At 37.6% G+C, this 25,381-nt stretch overlaps 1 protein-coding gene across 3 annotated transcripts; it reads right to left on the bottom strand.

Moving 5' to 3' along the window:
- Positions 1-1,243: 1,243 nt before the first annotated feature.
- LOC136115320 (zinc-regulated GTPase metalloprotein activator 1A-like) lies at positions 1,244-25,344 on the bottom strand. 3 transcript variants are annotated; one of them, XM_071801913.1, is made up of 17 exons: positions 25,200-25,344; positions 24,925-25,071; positions 23,893-23,946; positions 23,707-23,793; positions 22,782-22,878; positions 21,497-21,588; positions 18,600-18,659; positions 17,480-17,517; positions 14,650-14,696; positions 13,755-13,841; positions 12,892-12,936; positions 11,158-11,214; positions 8,561-8,612; positions 5,061-5,129; positions 4,896-4,961; positions 2,863-2,992; positions 1,244-1,763 (listed from the first exon to the last, which is right to left on the bottom strand). In XM_071801913.1, exons 2-17 carry the CDS (start codon positions 25,034-25,036, stop codon positions 1,690-1,692), a joined length of 1,167 nt encoding a protein of 388 aa, XP_071658014.1. In that variant the 5' UTR covers positions 25,037-25,071; positions 25,200-25,344; the 3' UTR covers positions 1,244-1,689. The 3 variants fall into 3 exon arrangements, with proteins under 3 accessions (XP_071658014.1, XP_065717438.1, XP_071658015.1); XM_065861366.2 differs by lacking the exon at positions 23,893-23,946; XM_071801914.1 differs by lacking the exon at positions 25,200-25,344 and having other exon boundaries at positions 24,925-25,178.
- Between the last annotated feature and the right edge of the window lie 37 nt (positions 25,345-25,381).

The raw sequence follows: 25,381 nt of genomic DNA on the forward strand, positions 1-25,381 counted from the left end.
TTTGCTGGACAGAAAACAACATTCTAAGTGTATGTTCTTTCTTTTAACTCCTCTTTGGTTTATAGAAACAGTTGATCTCTGGAAACTTCTTCAAGCTATCTAAAACTACTTATAAGGTGAGGAATGAAGCTGTGTCTGGTAATGTATCCACTGGGAGACTGAAGAGCTCACTCTATCTTACTAGACACATGACTTTATGTATAAATCAAATGAGACACCATCTCCTGGAAGTGAAAGATTAACAATGTCTCCTTCCTCAGCTCTTGGGAAACAGACTCCAACTTCATTTATTTTAGTAGAAACAAAAATAATTTTTTTAAGATGGCTAATAAAAGAACATCCTCCTTATTTTTTTATTTTTTCCCCCTAATTCGATGCACCTTTTATCCCAAAGCAAATTCTAGGTATGTGGCAAGTTAACGCTTCCACTAGCAGTGAAACAATTTTTACTTGTCCAGATGCATCACAAAGCATTGTAGCTAAGAGTCCATTCTTCAGGATATCTGCTGCATGTCCTAGAACTATATTTTGAAACATTTTTAATTCCACCTTAACTTTTTGCATTCACTCATTTTGCATTCACTCAGTTGTAATTAACACATCCCTCTAAAGCTAAGAGGCGAACAATGACTACTGGAGAAGGTACAGGACAAGAAGTTCAACTCTAAACTGTAAAAGTATCAAGCACAGAGATAAAAGCTTCAAAGTAAGTTTTCAGGACAGTACCCAAACACAGTATCAGAGAACTCCATAACAAATCACACAGGGCAGTTTAGACAACACAGTGAAAATGTGCTGTCCCCAGTCCCTTAAATCCTGAACTGGCAGGGTCATGGCCTTGAAGATAGAACAAAGACAGGAAGCTTCGTCGTACTTTAGAAATACAGACAAACTGTAGAGTAAAGCCTAAAGTAACAGCAGTAACTGAATTCAAATCCCGCCTGGACACATTCCTGTGCGATCTGCTCTTGGTGAACCTGCTTTAGCAGGTGGGTTGGACTGGATGATCTCCTGAGGTCCCTTCCAACCCCAACCATTCTGTGATTCTGTGATCTGTGAGGTCAGCTACACCTTTCAACACATTGGCTAGGTGACTCAATGCTGCATTCATAGTTATTATGCAGATAGTACATATTCCATGTGGTCTTGAGCCTCTGCTATCAATGTATCTTTAGTTTCATTTTATACAACAGGTTTAGTGGTACTTGAGATGGATGTATACATTCAAAAATCACAAAAGAAGTGGAAAGAGATAGAATACAGTTTAATAGTAAACACTAAATACTTCTCACTGTGATTGCATCCCTGGCAATAATCACTGTTGCTTCATTTCCAGTAGTAAAAGACAGTTAGCTGGAGAAATCACTAGGCTTCAAACATGTAATGCTTCATTTACAGCAAAAACAACAGCCTTTTGCCTATCTGCATTTCTGCACAGATAAATTATGTTACTGACATAACTTAAGCCAAATCCAAAATGGTAGAATTCTCTGTGTCTCATTCTAGACCACAAAACCTAGTCTTTAATCAGTAGGTCAGCTGAGATTCTTAGGAGGAGTTCAGGGTTTAACTGCCGTGTAAAACGCAAGAGGAAAAATAAACTACTATACTGCACGTCATTCGGCCTTTTCTGTGATAAAAAGTTTGCAGGGTTAAGCACTGACATTTCATCTTTTCTGTACTTTGATGTCAGCCATTTCCTTGTTTCTCTCTCACAGTGGCTATGAATACTTCTTTGATGGTCTCCTTGTCCAAGTTCCTGCCTGCAAAGAGAAATAGATTAGCTAATTATATTTTACAGTATTGCAAAAAACGCATGCAAGTAGCAACCTGCAAGCCTTCTCTGCAAATAAAATGTTTATTATGCTAATGAGTGAAAGCAGAGGAATATTAAAATTAAGCTGGCAGTAACAAGGTAACTTTAGATTTTACATGCAACAACAGACTTCAAGCCGTAAAAGTAAGGGAAATGAGGAAAACTGGCAGCTTTTTGGTCATAAAAACACTTTGCAAAGCAGAGAGTAACAAGTAGGAAACAGAAATGTACAACCTCAGCATTACAAGCTTTTCAGAAACAAAACAGATTTTATACATTTTAATGGCTATAATCCCCTTCCTTACAGTCACTGAAAATTTGATCAAACACTCAAACTATTCCCATAATCACATTTATAATTATGGATTTAAAAATAACATTAAATATGCCAATATAATTTATAAATACTTAGTAGTTTACTTTATTGTCCCTTAAAGGGTCTGGAGCATCTTTCTTGTCAGGAGAGACTGATAGATCTAGGTCTGTTCAGCCTGGAGAAGGGAAGGCTGAGAGGGGAACTTATCAATGCTTATAAATATCTCCAGGGTAGGTGTCAGGAGGATGGAACCAGACTCCTTTCAGTGGTGCCCAATGACAGCATGAGGGGCAATAGGCACAGGCTGAAGCACAGGAGGTTCCATATGAATATGAGGAGAAACAACTTTACTTTGAGGGTACCAGAACACTGGAACAGGCTGCCCAGAGAGGTTGTGGGGTCTCCTTCTCTGGAAACATTCAAAACCCGCCTGGACACGATCCTGTGTGATCTGCTCTGATGAAGCTGCTTTAGCAGGTGGGTTGGGCTAGATGATCTCCACAGGTCCATTCCATATCTAGCCAGTCTGTGATTCTGTGTAGATTCCTCTCAGATGGAATATAAAACTGCAGGAGGTCCTGATGGATAAACCTTTGACTCAAGGTCATACTGAACATACTCACTGCTTTTACTATGGCCAGCTTAGTTGCTTTTCACTGGAAAAGACACAGGACTGCCTGCTGAAAGAGCAGCTTCTTGAAATCAAACAAGGAGATACATAATTTCTTACCTATTAGGACCAGCCTATTTGTTCTCTTTTCATCTTCTTTCCACTCTACTGCAGTCTCTTCCAGGTCATAGAGTTCATGGACACCTTGGACTATCACCTGATGAGATTTGCCTTGAATAGATACCAGTCCCTTACCAGAAAAATAACTGTTAGGATATATAAACAAACCTTTAAAAATGAAACATCTAAGAGAAAACAAACCAACAACTTTGAAACTAGTCCAAGCAGGGAAAAATATTTCTGACCACTATGCACCAGTTAGTCAAAATAACAATGCAGTATGATCACTTCTACTCATAACATCCATTCTCACATGTGTTTGTTAAAGACTAATAATGACACTTTGCCATACTCTGCCTTCTGTTCCTCATTTGTTCAGTATCTAGTGTGTTCAAGTAAAAATAAAATGTCAGCAGCTACTATGCTACTTCGAATATATATAAATACACATCTCATATATATTCATATATATATTTGTGTGTGTGTGTATATATATATAGTATATATGGTATATATGTGGTGTATGATGTGCCTGTCCAAGGAAGACTGCTTGTCAGCAAAGATTATGTAAAATAAGCAAAAATGTTTGATTTCAGTTTACTCTGATTAAGCTCTCATGCTCAGTATATTCACTATTCTGAAGCAGGGTCTTTGAATACTGGAGACTGAACAAACATTTGTGAAGTAAAATGACTAGCAACAGAATTAGAAGGGATTACTATCAGAGTGAGTCCATTAACCCACATAACAAAAGTTACATTAAAAGAGTTTTCCCCATTTTTTTTTTTAAACTTTGTAAAATATTTCAGTGGAACATGTTCTGTAAAATGTCTTATATTTACATACAGGAAAAATTAAATAAAAAAAAAAGTTAGAGACATTTCATGAAAAAGTCTGTATTTGACAGACTAGTTGGAGTTCTATGACTATCACTGCCAAAAGGATTATGACTGCAGGTAAGAGATAAATATAAAAGCAGCGAACTTCTGAACTCATTCTATAATTACCTGGGGTTCACTTTCTTTGGTTTATTTGTCCATGATTGAGGGCCAGCACACAGCTTGTCACAGGCCTCAGATCTCCTAAAGAATTACTTGATTCCAACACTCAATACGACAAAAATGTACTTGTGCACTGCAGTACTGTTTTCAGACAGCATAAGATGCATCAGTGGCTACTTTATTCTATTTGTCAGGAAGGTGAAGACAAGGATATTCTTGTTTTGTTGCTGAAGGAGCAAGAATACATCCTTTCTTCCAATGAAATGAAAATAATGTCACTATCCACGACGCGCAAGTGTTCTTGGAAAACAAACCGCAGTGTATTTTCTTTTATTTCTTTCAGCCTGCCAAATGACAGACTTGATTCTCATTTTTTAATGATTTACATGGCTGCTTGGTATAAGGAGAAGAAAAATATATCCTAAATTGTCCTCTCAAAACGATGCAACTGAAAAACAAATGAAGTGTCCATGAAAATGAGTAATTATGGGCTGCAGCTTTAAAACTGCAGTCTGACAATACTTTAAAAAGTCTGAAGTATAGACTACAACCAGTATTGTGCTGCTGTGTTTTGCCAAATTGAACTTCCACTTATTATGCCAACAATTATAATTGCAGATAGCAATCTAAAGTATCCAATATCTTGATAATGAGACATTTAATGAGATGGACGGAATCTTTCAAAGCGATGAAGGTGAAAAAAGAAAGTGATTTAAGTGTGTCCTGATTATTAACTTTATTAACTTTGCCACTGATGTCTAGGACTGCCACTGATGTCTTCCCTCTCAATTCAAAACAAGGAGGACCAACCTTTGCTTCTCTGACAGTTATCTCCTTTAGAGTTGTTCCAGGAGCCAGCAGATAACAAACTCTCTACATGGAACAATAATAAACTGCTATTCTCCGTTCTGTCTGCTCTCCTCCCACAATCTAGTAGCGCCTTTCATAGGTCTGTAACTGACAGCACACTACAGTTTTTTAGGTGTAACAGAAGAAAGCATAAAACACAGAAGCTGATAATTTCTGACTAACCTTCAGTCTTATGACATCCATGGTGCACCCAGTCTTATCTTTAATGTTCTTCTCCCACAGAAGATTCTATGGAAAGGAAAAGTGTTTTGATAAACAGAATGGCATTGGATAATTTTCTATAGAAAGCCACAATGATTTTTCCATTCACAGTGATGTATTACTTACCTGAATAAAGAGATTTAAGTTTTCTTCTTTTATATTTCCTGGAACTTCAAATGTTACTGTAATAATACCCTGTAAGTGGAAAGACCCGTTTATTATTACCAAACTGCATAAACATATCATTACACTAATTTCAAAAAGTGTTCTTTATAACTTGGCCTTATTAAAAAGCAACTTTATACCCTTATCAAATTAAAAAAAAAAAAAACTATTGTACTCTAGTTTGCTATATTATGCTACATTTCTTGGTTCTGTTTGGGTGTTGTGGTGGATGCACTCAACTCCCCTACAACCAAACCAGCAGCCATTTGGTCTAGGCTCCAGAAGAGGTAAAGGTCTGAGCCACAGCCAGGCCAAGAACTCCTTTTGGGAAACCCACGGGGAAGCAGAACGGCAGACTGAACACTGGTAACTTGTGGGCGCAGGGACTCTCGTGCAGACTTTTCCTACTCCATGCAATTTGACTAAAAGTCAACCACTTCATTCTATAAATACGACAGCCCCAGTGAGCCCACTTTGAGCTCTCCCTGCTAAGTAAGTGGGTTGTACGGTGATGGTTTTATTACTCATAGGTCAGTGGATGAGCCCAATTTAAGTTTAATATTAATAATTTAGTTTAAGTAAATGCACAATAAATACAATTAATCATTTAGAAGTGTAAGGTTGTATGATTTTTAGTATACTCTCTGCTTCACATTACTTAGTAAGCTGGATTTGCTGAAGTCTTAAGCTGTAAAATTCTGCTCATATTTATCAAAAGCAACTGTAAACTACCCTGAACACTTGCAAGATAAGGTCCATTTTGCACTTTGCTGGTAAGAATGGGAAAAAATTAAATTTCAAGGCTAACAGAAAGGGATTTGTTCAGACAAACAATACCTGCAAGGCTATGAACCGTAAACAATGGCTACAGTTGAAATCAGCACATATGAAATCAGCAAAAAAGATCCAATGAGAAGCAAGGAGACCCCAAAGTGAAATATTCATATTGAATTGAATCATGGTATGAATGGTCTGTAAAGATATAGAAGCCTATGGTCTTCTGTACTCAGGTTGGACCTCTGTGCAGGTATCCAGCTTGAGCCAGCCCTCCTGCTATTCTACTCCATTAATTTTTTTTTTTTCCTTTGGAAAATTTTGTTTCATGAAAGAGCGCTTTGTATATGGTTATCAGGCCTCACCTGGAAGTTTGCCTTCAGAGCTCTAAAATACAGACTGTGAAGCAAACAGTTATCATGGAGAGAAGACACCTGAAAGTTTGCACTGCTAACAGGTATCAGGCTCCTGGAGAAAAAGTCAACAGCATTCAGCTTGGCATATTTCCTCCATGCGGTAAGTAATACAGTGAAACTGTCAAACTATTTTAAATCACACTTTTCTTTGAGAAATCTAAATATTGTTCTGCACTAAGCAGAACGCTAAACCGCTCCCCCACGGCAGGTGTGCACTTAGGTACATACACAATACGTTTAACAGTTTAATGCCATTAGTTTCTACTGTGTAATTCTTTGCTGTAGCTGATGTTTGTTCTCAAAGAAAGTCTTATAATTGTAATTCCTATAGGCTAGTAAATTCAATCTTTCAAACATGTTTAAGAATGCTATTTTCTTGGCATATTGATCTTTGTCACAATTTCTGATATTCATCGCAATTCTATCAGACAAAAAATAATCAACATATTTTTCACATATCCACACTTTCATGCTAGGAAAAGCTTTTTAGAAGGAAGACTATGTAGGAATAGATTTAAAAAAAAAAAAGAAAAAAAAAGGCATCTGAGGTAATGTCTTAGTCCAAAGCAACCACCAGCTTACTGCTCAGAACCAGTTATCAAACCAGAACATGAAAATAAATGTGTAGTTTAAAAATATTAAATTATTAAAAAATAAAGGAATTTATGTGTCTTACACTTATTTTTGTCACTATAACCTCTCAATGGCATAGAAGAGCTTACAATTACTTTTCATACATCTAAAATTCTTTGAAATTATTGCTGCTTTCAGATGACTATTTTAACTTAAAAAAAAATAAAAGCAACAGGCAGCAAATATAAATGTTTACCTAATGACTAAGTGAACTCAGCAAAACAACCAAGAGCTAACACTTCAAGCAGCTTCAAAACAAGACAAACAAAAGTTAACTGTGCTCCATGCAGTGTAGTTTGGCTTTTGTTGACCTTCCACATGAAGATAATAAGTAGGCTTTATCACCCCACAAGGACTGGCAGCCTACTGCGACTGAAGTGTTCTGCTCTCATTTATGCCTCATCTGTCTCAACAACCATCTTTAAAAATGTGGGTGTTGAACTCAAGTGGGATAGTAACAACAAATTCTCATTGTTTTCTACTGATCAAACAGCTCCACACTACAAAAACAATCATTTCATGCAAGTGTTTGTGTAATTGTTTTGCATTTTTCAGTACTCAAATCAGTAATTACCAGTTTTTGTTGCCTGGCAATAAATTCAGTAATTCCCTGACTTAAGACTGTTCTGGTTTTGAGATGGGCCTAAGCAGAAAATGATACTGTGATCATCACATTTGGAAAACAAACAAACAAAATTAAAAGGGAGCCTTCCTAGTAAAAGCTGTACATCATGGCTAAGAGAGACGCTTAAAAGTTCTGATTAGCATAGAACCATTTATATTCTGTAGGGATGTTGGACCAGATTGATTTCAGAGACAAATGTAGGGAAAAAGATGCTGATCACAAAAAATACTGTATTTGCTCAGATCAGAGCCACAAAGGCTGAAATGCTATTTGCAGCTGCATTATGCATCAGTATGTTGTACACAGAGAGAGATAAGACTCTACCCTGATACAAACACACACAGATTTGAGTATTGTGTGGGGCAGGGTGAGGAATTCTTTTTTCCAGTTTAATCTGACATACCAAAAATAATATCAACAGAATTGTTTCTTTTTTTCAGCATACATGTGTTTACAGGATTGATACCTATGGTGCTGAATCTATTTCACTGCTAAAACTTAAACTGTTATTATTTCTTGTGAAAACAATGTGAAGCACTCATAGAACGGAAATCTACACATGCTTAACTACTTGGTGAAGTTTTATTAAAGCTTTAAAGAAAGCAAAGTCATGAATAACATCTGCCTTATTATCTACATGTACAGACAACAATTGGACAGAAAATCTACAGGATAAAGACTGGCTACAAAAGTAGAACTTGATTCTGCAAATATGAGAAAGAGTAGTGCTATTTGTCTGTTTCAGTAACACTGTTCATGTGAATCAATGAATGGTGTGATTATCTGGAGCCACGGAAGCTGTTTTTGAAAGTAAGACTTACTATATCCATTTAGAATCCGTCTACGATAAAGCACATTCCTACACGTATTCAATGTAATCTTCCAAATACCATAAAACACTTTATTCACTAACTGAAACCTGAACAGGTAACATCATTAGCATGCAATGCTTGCAACTACCCTGAACAATCTTGTTCTTACAGAAAGATTGAAGCAGTAGTTTTGGTAATTACCTTATCTAGATGTGCATGTGTTGTCTTCATATGCTCAAGTTTCTTCTGCAAACTGAAAATAAATGAAGTTAAATGTTGCATTTTAGTAGAATGGACAAAATGTCATTGTTTCAAAATCTAAATAAACTTCACTACTGCAGAGCAAAACTAAAATATCGAAAATAAGACTACATACTCAAAATAAGCCTCAACTGTTAATTCAATTTTAATCTCAAAACAGATATGCTTAATCATTTTAGTTTGATCTAATTAATGACTTGTGCTAGAATGTTAGTTTTATAAAATATGAACATGATTATGGAAATTATTTGTAGTATCTTTGGGATTTTAAATATTTATAGTTCAAGAACAAAACGCTTGATAGTCCCTTAAGTAAGAAAAAAAGGCAAATTGCATCATTAAAGCAAAAAGGGAAAAATAAATCACTAGAATTTGTGATTAGATGTTGGTTTTTAAAAAAAAATAAACCTTTGGAAGAATTATTTGAAAAGCAAGACAAAAATGTACAAAGCCATTATCTGTGAGAATAAAATCTGTTAACATTAAGTGAAATACTATATGCACAGCTCCCACTCCAACTCTGCTGTACACACAGCTCATTCCTACTGTGTAGTGTATCTGCTAATTCAAAATTGGTTCCCCTCTACTTCATTAATGAACTTGGCTACTTGATACAGTAAGACCCTGAATCTTAGTTTACAAAACATTTTGTGTGACAACGTAAAATTCTACTGCAGTTTTAATTACACACCCACATCTCTTTAACCAAGACAGTGCAAGATTTCTTGAAATACAGTTTTTATACCAGAGAACACTGCCTTATGTCCAACATAGAGAAAATAAGAATACTACAGCAAAAGTCACTGTGACAGCTCTCTGCTACTTCAGAGAAGATTTCCCATCAAAATCGCTCCTTCTACTCTGATGACTGTAAATTTGAAGAAGGCTTTAACGGTGGGGGAAAAGGTACTGGCTGCTATTGAAGTAATATTTCAAACTCCTCCTTGCATCTTCTTTGTTTTGTTGTCTTCTTCTCATACTGTGTTCCACAGAATCCTGAACTCTTGATGTGTTTCCTGTCACTTCAGGCATGCATAGACTACAAGGTTCTACCAGTACAGTCACACTGATCAGATGTTGTGTCCGTCTGCTATGCTGGCAGAAATCCTTACTATAGTATACAGTTTAAAAAGCAATTTTATTAGTGCACTGGTGTGTATTTGTGCTCAAATGGTGTTGGATGCAGATATTTTCTGCTACAGATGATAGGGCAGAAGTCATCCCTATGGGGAGAAAGGGAGGGGGAGGGATAATCAGCTCCTGAAAAACTTTTTCAGATTTGTTAGAGGACAGCACTTCTTAGTAAACCTTGCAGAATGCCACACAATATTACAGCTAATCAGATCTAACTATAGATTGCCATTATGAAGAATTATTCCCTTTTGGTTCACAGCTTCTTACCGCTTTCTCTCTGTTGTGTGGCTCCAAGATGAGACAGTTTAACTAGCGAATACATCATAAGAGCTCAGGATATGGGTTTATGATCTGGCTTATAACCTAATAGTTATCCACTGACCATAAAGGATATATATGCCTTCCTCCTCCCTTAACTTCCTTTTGGATGCCTATTCTGATAGCTCCCTGATGCTGCCTTTGGTACAATTTAATCGGTACATACCAGGAGCTCAAAAGAAACACTATGCTTCACAGATCAGACAAAAGCCAGTGCCAGCAAAAAGAAAGGGCAGCAGAGACTCAGGAAAAGCAGGTTCTCCTTTGGGTAGTACTGCACCAGTTCTCCACAAAATCTGATGAGCACATCTCATCTACTAGAGATCACTAGCTTGCACCTTCTGCAATTTCTCCCTTCTGTGAATAAGAAAATGTTTGTTTCTTTCTCTGAAGTTAACAGTGTGTGTCCAGGAAGAAAAATGAAGCTGATCCTGCCCTCAGTTGCACATTCCTTCCTTTCCTTTATGACTGGTCCAGTAATCCTTGCTGTCTTTGCTGAAGAACTTCAGCACACAAGGTGAACAGAAACTCCTCCTACCCTCACCTCCAGTTTTACCTTTCCACCCAACTAGATGCTGAAGCACACATTTGGTATTAGGAAAAAAAACAAAACCAAAAACCACACAAACAAACAAACAAACCAACCACCATGGAACTCAGTAACCAGAATTCACAGTGGCTTCATTTGTGGTGGAACCTCAGTCACTCATTGTTTTCTGTGAGAACTACGGAGGTCCTCAGTTCATCATCAAGTGAAGTGAGAAAAATTTTGAAATCCTTTAAGATGACCAGAAAAGAGTGAACTTGTATTTTGGGGGAAAAAAAAAAGCCAGCCAATCATGCACACTCTGGCTTATTTAACTTTACAAGGTCAAAAGGCTTTTGTTGAGAATTTTTCTACTTGAAATTTGTGCAATCTCAGAATACCGCTTACAAAGTGAAAATTTTAAACAACTGACTAAACTAGAATTTCCAACAGAAACTCAAATGCAAATTTGAGCCAGGATTTCAGTCTGTCTATTTTGTGCATGTATTTATACAATGGACATTATTTCTAACGAAAGACACCAAAATTATCACCATACCTTATGCCAGATAAACTGTCAAAGGCATGCAGGTCCAAGACACTGGAGAGATCAACTCTAAACAGAGGGAAGAAAAAAAGCTTCGTACTTTTGCTATATTCAAATGTTGTGTATATTTAAGTAATTATTTTTAAAATAGTTCGCTGAAGCTTATATTTTTCCTGTCTATCATACTAACGTAATCAGTCCTTAGCCTTATTTTTGGATGTTGGTGGTTGGTATTGTCTTCTACAAGGAAACATAGTGTTTATTTACACAGTAATATGTAAGCACAGAAACATAACTTTAAAAAAATGTAGTAAAATACAAGGTACTTCCAAGAATGACTATAAAATACCTCATACTGGATGCCTGAATAATAATTGATTTTCCCTAAATGGGAAAATGAACCCTGAAGTTCTTCCCAGCAACTATTTGGCACCCTTAATACAAACTCTCAACATACACACAAACCCCTGGAAGATGATACAAAAAACCTTGTAGCTTACACTGACATAATGTTAGCAAAAGAAACTGAAATACACTACTGGGTAACTGTTACTATGAAGAATTTGGTCTCTAACAACTGAAACAAACAAATGAAAAATGTAATACAGAACAGACAGCACTGATTATATTTACTTGTAAGAACAGCTAGCTACATACTTGCACTAGAAACATTTTTTAAAATCAAAGCAATATAGACTACACTTTCCAATTACATTTGACAGTAACTTAGAAAAGCCAAGTATACTTTATTAAGATTGTTTACTATTTTCCCTTCAAAAATTGCTTAATACATAAACCTTTATTATAGGAACACTTGTCATAATATAATCAAATAATTGATGTAACAGTACACAAATCAGTCCCAGCGGTCTGAAAGATACACTGCTCTCCTAACACCTGTGATTACCATTTTCATTTAGCTGCTTATTAAAGAAGAAATCTGCGTCAGAATTTCAATAAAAAATAGCAAACACAATGCAATTACTTTTTCTTCCTATAACCTTCCTTACAATGTTTTCAAAGTCATTTTACAGTAACAACTTATTTGCAGCAGTCATAACAAGTGAGAAAAATCTTTAAGCTGACAGAACAGAAAGAAAACATTATAGTGCATGTGAGCAATAATTCGATCACAGACAACTAGGCCTTGCAATTTGCTCTTTGGTTGCAAGATCTGGTCCACAAGTTACAAGAAACTTCACATTTCTACCTGTAACACTCCCTTAAAAATCTGCTACATTTCTGTAATATGCTGAAGTTGATTAAACTACATCTGTATTAGCATTTTTCAGAAACTCTCCAAAGGCTATTACTCCACAAACGGCAACATGACTAAAATACAACTTCAGTAATTAAAAGCCGTATTCATATTAAACTTCAAACAAAATGCAGGTTTTGAAAAATATTGCCCAAGCTTTTGTAAAAACCACTAAGCAATAGTTACAGTTAAATTGCAAAGCCCAGCAAAATCCACCAGTGGTAAGCTCTGTAAACTAAGCTACATCTTGAGAGTCATTTTTTAAAAACACTTCTAGAGTGTAGAATGTGAACAGTAACAAAGAAAAATAACAGAAAAGTCCTTACCTCTAAAAAAACCCAACTTTAAATGTTTATTAGTAAAATAAATACTGAGTTAAATATTTCTACTTCAAAAGCTTTCCTATAAGCAAACTAGTCTAACAGCATACTTAAATCTGTCACAAAAGAAGCAGGATGTGATACCTATTAACAGTGGCATTTTAATACCTTGATCTTTGTGTCTCTAGAATTTTGACAAGTCCATTTATTGACCTAAAATCAAACAGAAAAAACAGAAGTTAGATGAAAATGCAACTGTAATATATTGCTTGAACAAGTTTTCCATGCAAAGCAGCATGAAAAACAGCACCACAACAACAACCCCAACTCTGTTGTCAGCTTGAACAAACCAATAGACATCCCACCAGACTTCTTTTTTGTGACTTTTCATCTCATAAGCAAGGGTTGGAGAACTTTACAAGTTCCAACAACAAAATGCTACCTGCAAGGACTGCATTTTCCTATCCAAGACTACTCAAGACACACTCTGTTGGGTCTAAGTATTTTTACTTTTAGAATTCAAAACACTAATAAAGTTGTAAACTGTTTAAAAATTTTCGTGTTTCATTTTGGTTATCATGGTATTGATAGAAAAAGATGGGGCATGTCTTTAATCTCTAATTTGATCCAGACCCTTGGCTGTCCTACACCCCTGACAATTATTTGGGACTTCATATATCTTTGCATTTGCTAGTGAATTCACATCTACCAACATACTTTTTTTTTTCCCTGATGCCAATTCTGAAAAATGGGAACAGCTACCCAAAAATGTAAGAGTACAGACATTTAAGACAAAGGCTTGTCCTTAGTGAGCAACATCAAATCTTACCCAGATAAGCAGACTGCAAAGACTGTATAAGCAAATAAAAGTATTGAAATGCCTTTAGAAGGGGCAGTCACTTTTCCCCTCTAAAATAATGATTTTTGTCAATGTAATCATGAGATCTGATTTCTGTATTAACAGCAAGAAGGAACTATGTTTAAATACTTTGAACCAGTACAGTATTGCAGTTATGCCAAAGATTTCATACCTGACAGATGTTCTGACTTTATTCAGTTCTTCCCCTGAAACCAAATCTGTTTTATTGATGATTACAAGATCAGCTAATGCAACCTGCCTATGCATTAAGGGGAAGAAAAAAAAAAAAGACAACATGAAAAAACAATTACTTTTTTTGTAAGGTAGAAACACAATCTTTCCCATAGCACCAAAAAAAATAGCATGACCACTGTAAGTACAGAAAGGCAAACATTAGTCATACTCCATGATGTCCTAGTTTCATTAAAGTGCTACTGCCTTCCCCTTGAGGTGCTCTCCTGTGCCATAAGGAGTCTACCAAGCTACAAAGGCTTGCCAGTTGGTTTTTTGTTCATTTGGTGGTCCTAGTGGTGAATGATTGTTTTGTTTGTTTTGCTTGTTTGTGAGGTTTTGGTTTGTTTTCATACGTCATCCAATCCAAAGTGTTTGGTGATTATGAACCTCACAAGCCCCTGTTTCTCTTGCATGTGGTCTTTCTAAAGCCATACTTGAAGTCTCTTTGCTTAACGAAGACTTCTGTTCTTATAATCACCCCTAATCATTGTGGCTTCACATCTAGCAAAAAATATTGCTCTATCTCCAGTTCTACTTTGAGCATCTGAGAGATCCTAGCATCCAATTCTTTCTTCCCTTCAGCACAGTTGGCTCCCCTTCACTTATGTAAAATCCCATCCCTCTTAAAATACGTATTAGAAAAGTCAGATATTGGCAAAAAGACCAAATTGAGCATGAAGTCACTTTTCTATTTTTAACCTTTTTACACCAATCTAACTTGTTTTAAAAGCAAAGCAGGAGAAAAAACACTTACAAAAGAAGCCATTTCTAATGACCTTCTATACAGCACCATTCCTAACTGTGATTTACAAAATTAATTTATACATACATACCGACAAGCTTCATTGACAAGGCCTTCTGGTTTTTCTTCTGTCAAGTGCTAGACAAAAATTAAAACAATTGAATTAAACACATTTAAATGACATTTAAATTAATTTGCAATTAGAGGAAGCGAAAACCAATTCAGCTGAGGTATGTTTCTCAACATGGTATTGAGGAAGATGGCATCTAGGACTTTTCCGTAAAATGATGGTGAAAAAGTCCATTTACACATTCAACAATACCAGTGTTTGCAGCCTACTCAAGCTGTAACTGGGCAGAAGAGTGAGTCAGCACTGACAAAAGCAGCAGTTTCTGGTCATGCTGCAGTAGTTCAGTATCATCTGCAGCTTTGTGCTCCACCTATCTGCCCAAGCTCATGTCCTCACAGAAGAATTAATGAAAGGGAGACAGAAAGCCTTATGTAATTTAGGCAGAGCAACAGACTACACTGAAGCAGCAAAGGCTCAGCTATTAATAATTTTCTGTCCACTCTGCCATGAAGGCAGAAATCTCCAGAGCAGAAGCATTGCAGACACCTGGAGGCAGTAAAACTTCAAACTGATGCTCCAATATTATTAAGAGCTCATCACTTATGCCTTACATCTTCGGGTAGATTAGAAAGTCCTGTGGACTCCTTCATCAGCTCTAAATGTACCAAGATTACTTTGAAACTTGGTTTTCTAGACAAAGGGATACCAAATGAAAGTGGAATTAAATGTCATGGGAAATACGTAAATTAAAACTGATTTTTTTCTTCAAGTGGAAGTATCAGGCATCTAACTTTATTTGACTTGAAAAACAAAAGTAGATTATTGCATACTATCAGTCTGTCATCTTAAAAAAAGAAAAAAAAAAGGAAAAAAGAAAACCCTGAAACTATTTCCTGTTTCTGTACAACATAAACAGTATACAACAGGATGACTGGCAGACAACCTCTCCCACTATTTGTAATGCTCTCTGTATTGATTCTACTGAATTAAACGTCAGATCTGTTGCCCTGAAAAAGACAATGTCACTAGTCCAGATGTCAAGTTCTGAAAGTAGAGAACTGTCACTTCAAATTGTCCCAATGTTTGCCCTTGATTGAAAAAAAAAAAAAAAAACACAGAAGGTATTTCAGATTGCTGGGTGACAAATCCACTACCACGATAACCCACGATTTCAATTGTCACTTAAGTTTCACTTGGGTGGACTGGCCGCAGGGTACTATTTGTCAGCTTTTCTTAAGATTGGTTGCTTCTTTGAAGCATGGTACCCTTAAATTGCTGCCTATTATCTCAGTGTCATTATCTGTATTGATTTCAAAATTCTTTGAATCACAAACGGCTGTTGAGGTCAAGCTGTGCAACCAGAGGAACTGAACAAGTTAACAAGTCCCTGAGAAAGTCTGAAGTTTCTAATATTCTGAGTGGATGTCAGTTTTGTATAAGTTTACTGATTCAATAAGAGTTTTCAGTGAGCTGCCGAAAATAATGATTGACAGAAAAGCTGAATGTTTCAAAACCTTCTTGTGTTGTTTCTGAAATACAACTTGCAACACAATTATGTCTGATTCAAGCCAATAACCTGCATTGCATTAAGAGAAACAGAACAACATTTTTGCAAGTAATAAAACTCATTTGAACTAGTTTGAGGGCACTCATCTGAAAAAGAAGTTGACTGAACACATGCTGTGCTTTCTTGTGATAGTTGAGCTGATTTAAAAGTTGGTTCCCGCTTAAAACAGCAAAACAGCTCTCAGCCCTTTGCCCTCATTCTTCTACCAACTCCTCCACAAAAGTCCTTGCAAAACATAATGGCCTAACTCGCCAAACTGGCTTGCTATGGGGTTAGACTAGTTACATCCCAGTGCAACACAAATTCAGGAGAGGACAGGACTGTCCCATTTCAGTAAATCAGTTATGGGATCAGCTCAATTGAAACAAGAAACTTAAATCGTCCAAACCAAACAAAAATCTTACAAAGGGGGGAAACACTTCCTTATTTTTTAACCATTAGTCTTCACTTCTCTCAGCTTTTTACAGTCATTATAAAATAACAGAGATATTAAAAACACTTCTACAGCATGATGGTATTTTTATACCATGAAGGCATCCTTTCTTATGGTCACCTTTATTATGAATCCTGCAAAATCAATACCTGATCAAAGCAGTCACTTCCTAAGTTACTAAATTGCAAATTATTATTTTTATGACTAGCCATTACAAAAAAATAAATGAACTATTTGACTTAATCACAATTTATGCTGTTATCCAACCTCACTGTTCTACAAGTCTGATCTTACATTACACTTTCTATAGATTAACACCTGCTCTTTTTGTCTGCTTCCACGTAATTAAGTAATCTTTCAATCTGAAATGGTACCTAGACACCCATCTCATCTCTCCTCACCATAGCTGCCATCCCATAAGCACCTTTCTCAATTTGAGCCTTAACTCGTTACCACACTGGTATCAGGTTTGTTCTTATTCCTCTCTTTTCAAGTAACATGGACCAATTACACTCTGTAAGACAAACTTCTCCACTGTTTTTACAGTAATCCAAATGCCAATTTGGAATATGACCAAGATTCCTGAATGAAGTCATGGAACTAGAAGGAATCTAGCAACCTAACAACTCTGAGGAGACATGCTGCTGTGTTAGTAAGAATCTGAATTCCTATGAATATCAGTACTTCCTTGTTCCTATGCAAGATATAGCACTAATGACCACAGAAACTAAAATATATTCTCATCCATTGTAAGAATTAAAACTATTGTAAAAATGTAATTCATCCACACATTATTGCTACAGCTGTTCTAATTTGCAGTTTTAAACCGTGTAACAAATCCAGTAACTTACTTGCAGTCCATGCTTTGCATCAACAACAGATACAATACCTAAAAGAGAATATTACAATGGAATAGTAATGTGTTGAAGCAGCTAACAATTTAACAACTTGTAATTTTCTTGTACAACTACTAAACTAAAAATACAAACACATTTACAACTGGTTATAATACTTTTAATGCTTCCATTGCATCTGAACATTAGACTTGCCACGTAATGATTTTCTTATTTGTAAACTTTAACTGTGGTAAAAAAATGTCTGCGGACCCAGGTGAGAGAAATTCTTACAAGGAGAATGCCTCTCCTCCTTCTTCTGAAATGTCAAATTGACAGAGGTACACTTTTAAAGGTTATCAAAACAAATTAAGGGGACTGACTGAGGTATGCAGTTATTGTGATCCTAAGTCACCAGGAATCCGCAATTCTCTCACAGAGACTCAGGAAGCATTATCTATTCAACTGAATGTTTCCTTGGCTGGATGGGCATTTGACTGACTGACCACAGTGTCAGCAAGGCATTTTTTAAAGCCAAAATGTAAGGTTTTTTCCTACATTAAAAGAAAAAAAAAAATCAGCATTCACCACACTCTTTAACTACATATCATGATGACTTATATTAAAGTAAACTCGGATTTTTATTGGAACACAGCAAATACTAGAGCTAACAATAGTACAAAGGCAACAAGGCAGAAAACAAAAGGCAAGGCAGGAGAGTCCAGATGTCGATAAGTTAAGAGTTCCGAAAAAAGGAAACAATTTAGGGAACACTGCATTAGGAAGAAAAAATAATGAGAGCTGTATCATTACTCCTAAGTAATGTTTTATAACACCTAACTAACTAGTTTTTTTTTTTCCCCTTCCTTACACCACAGTCAAGAGCTCTTCATATCTGATAGCTGAACAAAGCATTTCACAACTTTCTTTGGATTCAGCAACCTGAAACAGCTCACCAGCAAGATAAAGCAGCATTAGAAAAAGCAAGTGGATCTCTGTGGTCAAATTTAGGGATGTGAGAACCAAGATCATGTATTTCAAACACTTTCTGAAACCTTGCCTTGTATGATAAGAATACATCACACTGAATTCAGACACAGAATGCCAGTATGTTGGAAAACAAGCTTGCACTTCTTACCATCAAGATAGATGTCACTTCCCAGCTCCGAGTCAACCCAGAACATGGAGGCCACAGCTCCTAAGACGTGCAGTACATTTAGTTGCAAAACTGACATTTTCCAGTAATCAATATTCAGACATGTCATAAGAAAACTCCGTTTGTAGTGCTGTACTTGAAACTCCTATATTCCAAATTCAGAAAGCATCATAGATGTCAAATACCCAACCACACGTTTGACCTAACAACAGCTACCAGACCATTATGTTTGTGTGCACATCCACAGTTATGACTACAAAAAGCTTTCAAAATCTCACCATTCCAGATGTATGTAAGTTGTCTAAATTACCTTTAATCCGTAATATCAACTACCTGCCATTACTATATTCCAAGGGTCCCTACTTTGTAAAACATTCTGGACTGTCCCTCTTTGCCTTTCAGACACTGTTTCTAGCTCATGGTACACACACAAAAAAATAGGACATTAAAAAAGGAGATAAAACAGTTAAAGAAAAGTGGAACTGTGACATTGGGGAGAAAACAGCTCCCTCCTAGGGACCTTCTCTTCTACACTGGCTTCTATAAACTCATCCTACCTGGAAGGTAGCAGTAAGGAGGGTACTGTAGGGCTCTGTCCTGAGACCTGTCCTGTTCAACACCTCTAGCAGAAACCCAGAAGGGGATGGAAGAGTTTGTAGAGAACACCAAACTCAGAAAATAACAGTTGACATATCTACAGGCAAAGCTATCTTTGGGAGGGACTTGGCCAGGCAGAAAGGAATGATCAACAAGAACCCAACGACATTAAGCAAGAAAGAGCATTGAGAAACATACTTGAGAACAAAGAGGCCCTGATAATGATATGGACTGATCAGGGAGAAGGCCTTGGGGGTCCTGGCAGGCAGCAAGCCGAGCAAGCAGTGTGCCCCAGGATCAGAAAGCAAAAAACACCCCTGGCTGCTGGAACATAAGCATGGCTGAGCAGGTTACTTTCCTTTATTAAGCACTTTAAGCCCACATGTGGCCAGCACTCCCTCATACAGGAAAGACATCAGCGCAGAATCACAAAGACAGGTGACACCAGAACGCAGGCCCTACAAGGAGAGGTGGGTGAACTGCATTTGTTCAGCCAGGAGATGGGGCAGCTTTTGCAGAATCAAACAGCAACCTCCCTGGTGAGTCGTTGAGAAGACTGAGGAAGGATGTGGAAGAAGGATGGCAGACAACTGTAATAAGCTAAAGTGAGGTTCAGACCACATATATCAGAGTTATGTTTTTTTCCGCCATGAAAAGGTAAGCACGAAACAGGTTGCTGGAGAGGCTGTGTCATGTTTATGGTCAGACGACAGAGATACATGACTGCGTATGGCAAACAGCCTGGTCTTGTCTTATAGCTGCTTGAGGCAGGAGGTTGGACTAAAGGTGTTCTAACATCCCTTCCAAACCGAATCATTCTATGCTTATGCGAGTCTAGCATTTGTTACATGCTAGGCCTCATTATCCACGGAATTTCTATCCAAATAAGGAGCTTCTGGAACAATGAAACGCATAGCACTCTCTATTCGCATAGTCTTTCGTATTTCTTCAGAATGTAAAACAGTATATACTAAACTTGTGAGTCTTGAGCAAAAAGAATTAACAAGTATTTGGACAAATGGGACCACATTCTATCAAGAACTTGGAATCTGTAACCCAACACCTGCATACTACACATGGCCTAGGAGTACGCTACTCCTGTTTTCTGCTAAAATGGCCCTGTAAAACAGTTTCTAGCAACTGTAGGATGTGCTGTGACTGTTATTTTTAAAAAATCATGATTTGTTATGAAACTGATTTAACTTAAATGAGTGTAACAATATGAAGGACAAGAGGAGCTGACAGCAACAACAGTACTTTTTTTTTTTTAGTTATCAAATCCTTAGTTACTGGCAGGCTGTCTAAGACAGGTAACTAAGCTCATTCTAACACCTAAAACTGCCCACCTGAAGCAAAAAGATACAGTCCTCCAAACATCACTTGGTTATCTACACCAAATACCTCTCAGTTGTTCACAGTGCTTACTCATGCAAGATATAGCAAAGGGCCATAACAACTAAGTTTTCTGGTAACTATTGATTTTTTTACCAAAAAGCTTCATAGTTTTCCAATCACACTAGAATAGACTTTGTGTGTAACACAGGCGAAATCAATGTCCTTTATTTTGAATTTAACTACTTTACTATTACAACTATTTAGCTTGGAGCTGGAAAGTTTCAGTCTCCTAAATGGGAAACAACTTAATTTTATTCACTCGCAATCAACACCGCATTTTTAATTGAGATGGTTCAGAGAAAATTGTTTTAGATAGCTATTACTAACATGAGCTCAAGTTTAAACACCTATTTATAATAAATATCATTAAAGGGCACAAATAGAATTTGTAAGATCTATTATTGTCCTGTACATACCAGATGAATGTATTGGTCTGTTCACAGACCAACAACTTCACAAAATATAAGGGCTATCACAACAAATACAACAATACATCAGATGCTAATAACTTAGAAGGAGTAATGTAGAACAGCAAAAGGCTACTGAAAACTACTGGTTTTAGAGTGCGCTCCTCCGCTCCAAGCCCAGTGTCTTCTCTTGATACGAATATATTTTAACTGGATTTCTGTCAAGCTCTAGAGTCAATTTAGAGCAAGCTGAAAAAAAAACAACAAAAAAAATCACAACACCCACTCAAACAACCAAACCCATAACCTTGCCTTTGCACCTTGTCTAATTCAGTTTTAGTCTACATAGCAACTAAAGCATGTGCCTGACAGATCAACACTTCGTAACACATTTTGCACAGCGAGCTGACTGGTGAGAGAACAAGCACTTCATAAAAACAGAATAATGATCATGGTTATGAAAACAGTAACATGAACTACCTGGATCTGCCAAACCAGTTGTTTCTAACAATATATAGTCAAATTTTCCTCTCCTTTGCATCAGGTTCTCAATAGCCTTCACACCACTGTCCCTGTAAGAAGAAACAAACCTGAGAACAGAGAAAACAAGCTAAAACACATAGAAACACGTATCTTCTGACACAGAATAGAGTGGCCATATCATCAAAGCAACAACCTGAGTCAGAACTTAAGAGTCGGCAAAGGAAACTCAGTTATCAAGCTGCTGGTCTAATATTGGGCAAATTATAGTTTTCTCTTTAATTTTAGTCTGAAAAATAGTATTTGCTTACTACTTACAGGCATAAAAAAAAAAGTGAGTTAAATGATGATTTGTTTTCAAACACTGAAAACCCTGTCAGTTCGTGAAAATATGTAACTATTTGGTTTGGCAGCTGAGATTACAAAAGAAAGGCAGGGATGAAGGGAGGTAGGGGAACTGAACCATGTTCTCCTGCCTTTCTATGTCACCTACAGCAAAATTAAGATGTGCAATTTACTTAAACCTCAGCTGATGAAGTCAGCCTGAAGCAGAAATATGGCCTCTTATACAGGAAACTGACATAAATACAATATAGCAGCAGTGGCAGCATTCCTTACATCCCCATAAAACACAATGCAATAGAGTCTTCAGTTTTCCACTTACTATACCAATTAAAGCCACAGAACTAGTTCTTCCAAATTTTCAGGACAAACAGACCACCACCTTTATTATAAACTTAGTATAAACAATCCAGCATTCTAACAAACAGGAAAAAGAAACAAATACAGTCCTGCTTTTTAACACTACCATCCGCTTACAATTCGGAATATTGTGTTCCATTAAGTCACCAAAAGGTTCTCTCTCCATCCTTTCTGAAGTATACAATATTCAAGTACTTATCAACATACAGAGAAAAAAACCCACAGAGTAAGTATTCAATGTGGAAATTAGGAAACGTGAGTCCTAGTTCCAGCCTCCTTGAATCCTAGGCTATCTACATAGAAGCATATAACACCAACAGAAAAGGGAGAGCTCCTTACCCTACAATACCCCAGTGGGGTATATGGTGGCACTTACACCATTTTTCTGAAAGACATTAAGTCCAAATCCAATAAGGCAGCACAAGGAAACAAATTTACATCTCCCAAATTCCATTTCTTGTTCTATCTGACAAGTCATAATCAATACTACTATCAGTTTTAGGAATCAAACACATGTAGTCTTTTCCTTTCATCAATTCCCCATAAATCCACTGCAAGAACTTGTACAATAGTCTTTTCTTACTTTACTGAACAGCACAGGCAGCCATTCCTGAGCTCCAGCCATTCTTCATAGAGTTCTCCTCCTTGACTGATTGCCAGGGACTTCTCCAAGGCACTTCCTGGAAATATAAGTAGTACTATAATTTTAATCTAAAAATTTACATGACAATGCCTGCAAAAGATATATGAAAGATTCAAGCTGATATGCTCTTCAGAAATTATTCGTCTTTTAACTTTCTCATAAAATCGAAGAAAAGCCAAGTTGGTTTTACAAAGACCAAAACTCAGAGGATGTAAGTACAGCGTAAGTTCCATAAACTTTGCTAAAAGAAAAGGAAGCCGACCTTTACCTCCATATCACATAAGGTCTCTGTCTATACAGTTTATTTTAGGCTCCATGACCAGAAAAATGACAGGCATCTTTGTTGATGAAATCAAACAAAAAGAAATCACCAACAACAAAGTGCAAACTGTAAGTAACGCTGATTATGGTACAGATATGAAATTACAGCCATAACAGTTAAAAATCCTGAGAAGAAAAGCAAAGAGTTCAAAGAAAAACAGACAACAAGCATACATCTCCCCATTTTCTTGGTCTAAGACGATTTTTGATCTGTAAGTGTCTGTGAGGAAATGAAATAAAATATCCAAGAATGTGTTATTTTAATTTCCATTTGCTTGAAACTGAATAGGACGAACAGAAGTGTAGCATTTCTAACATGGTGATATATTCATTTACTTGATTCTGAGGGACTGAATTTATGTACAAAACAGACTAATGCACAGAATTATTTCATTAACAACAGCCAAAGAATGTTTTGCCCTTCTAAAGACTATGATGTATTTCAATTTCAGTAATGGATTTAAAACTACAATGTTTTTGATTTCCAGGAGTTTTACATACTTGCCATTTTACAGCTAAAAAATGTTTCTGCAGGTTTACATACCTTCTCCAAACTCATTCAGAATAACCGCTATTCGTTTATTATGCTGTTCTGTCAGTATGTAATTTAGAAGAGTTGTTTTTCCAGCTCCTAGAACAGACATCATATTTCTATTAAAATGTTTTTTAAAAGCTTAATTGTTCAAATAAAAAGCAAATACTACTGTGTACATGCACACTTCACACAAACCTTTTCTCTTCTGAAATGTGTTTCCATTCTTGTATCCTGCATTCTGTTGTAATACTGTAAAAATCAATTTGTATAGATATTTGACCCCATGGAACTATCAGAACATTAAATCTCAGCATCAAAAGACACACAGTTTTCCATTAGGTAAGTCTCAGGGCTTGATAAACTTACAAGTCCCCTACCAGCTAGGCTGTCCTTTCCTAGAACACTAATTATGCCTCTCTTAACAAAAGGAGTACTTATTATTCTCCATCCCACTGCTTTTTCTGATCAGGTCTTTTGTCATCAGTAATCACTGATGTACCATTAGATGAGGCATTGTTAAGTAAGGTGTTCGGAATTTCTGTAATACCACATTACAAACAGTTTCATCCCATGCACAAGATCACAACTAGGGAAATCTGGAAGAGTAAATTCCTTCCCTGCCCTTAGGGTTTTTTGAGAGAGTATGATGTAGTACAAAGTTAAAGCTCCTAGAACAGTGCTGGCCATCCTAAATTTCACTTGATCTTTTCCATATATATTTGAAGCTCCAAACAACTATGTTGGTTTAAGGGAGGAAGGCCAAAACTCACATTTGTAAGACTGCAATTCAGTGTGCATCTAACTGAGGCAAATACTTTATGCTAATCTGACATTAAGCGGCAAAAATCGATTTGTCAAACACGACCACAAAAATCGGGCCCTGAAAACAGGCTGGTAAAAGCAGCAACAAGAGCTTGTACAGCTGTTCAAAATGCTTCTGCAAATCACACTGGAACCGCACTTCATGTGAGTGCTGCAAGGACACCGCGCCCGAAACGCGGTGAAGCGCTGAATGTGCAGCGCCAGGGATGCTGGATCCGGCTCACCCACGCAACTCGCGGGCACGGACGCCAGACCTGTCGGTACAGGTGTGCGAGCCGCCCTGCGGCCTCTCACGTCGACGCTCCCCGATGCCCCCAAGCTGAAGCCCTGAGCCCCACACGACTCCACCCGGCGCCAGGAAGCGCGGCGTGCCGCGGCCACGGAAGGGCAGGGGGCCGCTCTCACCTAAGTAGCCCGTAATGATGGTCACGGGGATCTTCCCGCCAGGGCTGGACTCAGTCTCCTCGGCGCCGACGGCGTCTATCGGGACCAGGTCGGGGCAGTCTTCGTCCTCCATGGGAGCGCGCGCCCCGCCGTTCTGCGCAGCTCAGCCTGCCCCGGCGGGGAAGAGACACAGACATAGTGCGGGCGATGCGGCGCCGCCCTCCCCTCAGCCGCATTCCCGCGCTGCTGCCCGTTCCCCACCAAGCCCCAGCGACCCAGCCCCAGCGGCCGCTCACCTGTGCCCACGTCACGCCACGTCACGGGCCACCGGGCGCCTCAGACGCACCGCTGGGACGCACCCCGCCCACAGCCCCGCCCCACGGAGCCTGCGCTTTGTCCCTGGTGGCGGCCGCGCGCCGCGCTCTGATGCGCAGGCGCAGCATGAAGGGAGGTGGGGCGGGGCGGGGCGCGGGCTGGC

This window comes from Patagioenas fasciata, chromosome Z, assembly GCF_037038585.1.
Source record: "Patagioenas fasciata isolate bPatFas1 chromosome Z, bPatFas1.hap1, whole genome shotgun sequence".
NCBI lineage: Eukaryota > Metazoa > Chordata > Aves > Columbiformes > Columbidae > Patagioenas > Patagioenas fasciata.

Bases quoted from the DNA above. Each gene is read 5' to 3' on its own strand.
- LOC136115320 (XM_071801913.1), bottom strand. From the start codon at position 25,036: ATGGAGGACGAAGACTGCCCCGACCTGGTCCCGATAGACGCCGTCGGC. The intron at 23,947-24,924 runs GTGAGAGCGGCC...TGATTTTTACAG, and splicing joins CATCATTACGGGCTACTTAG to TATTACAACAGAATGCAGGA. The intron at 17,518-18,599 runs GTAAGAAGTGCA...ATTCTCTTTTAG, and splicing joins AAGTGACATCTATCTTGATG to GTATTGTATCTGTTGTTGAT.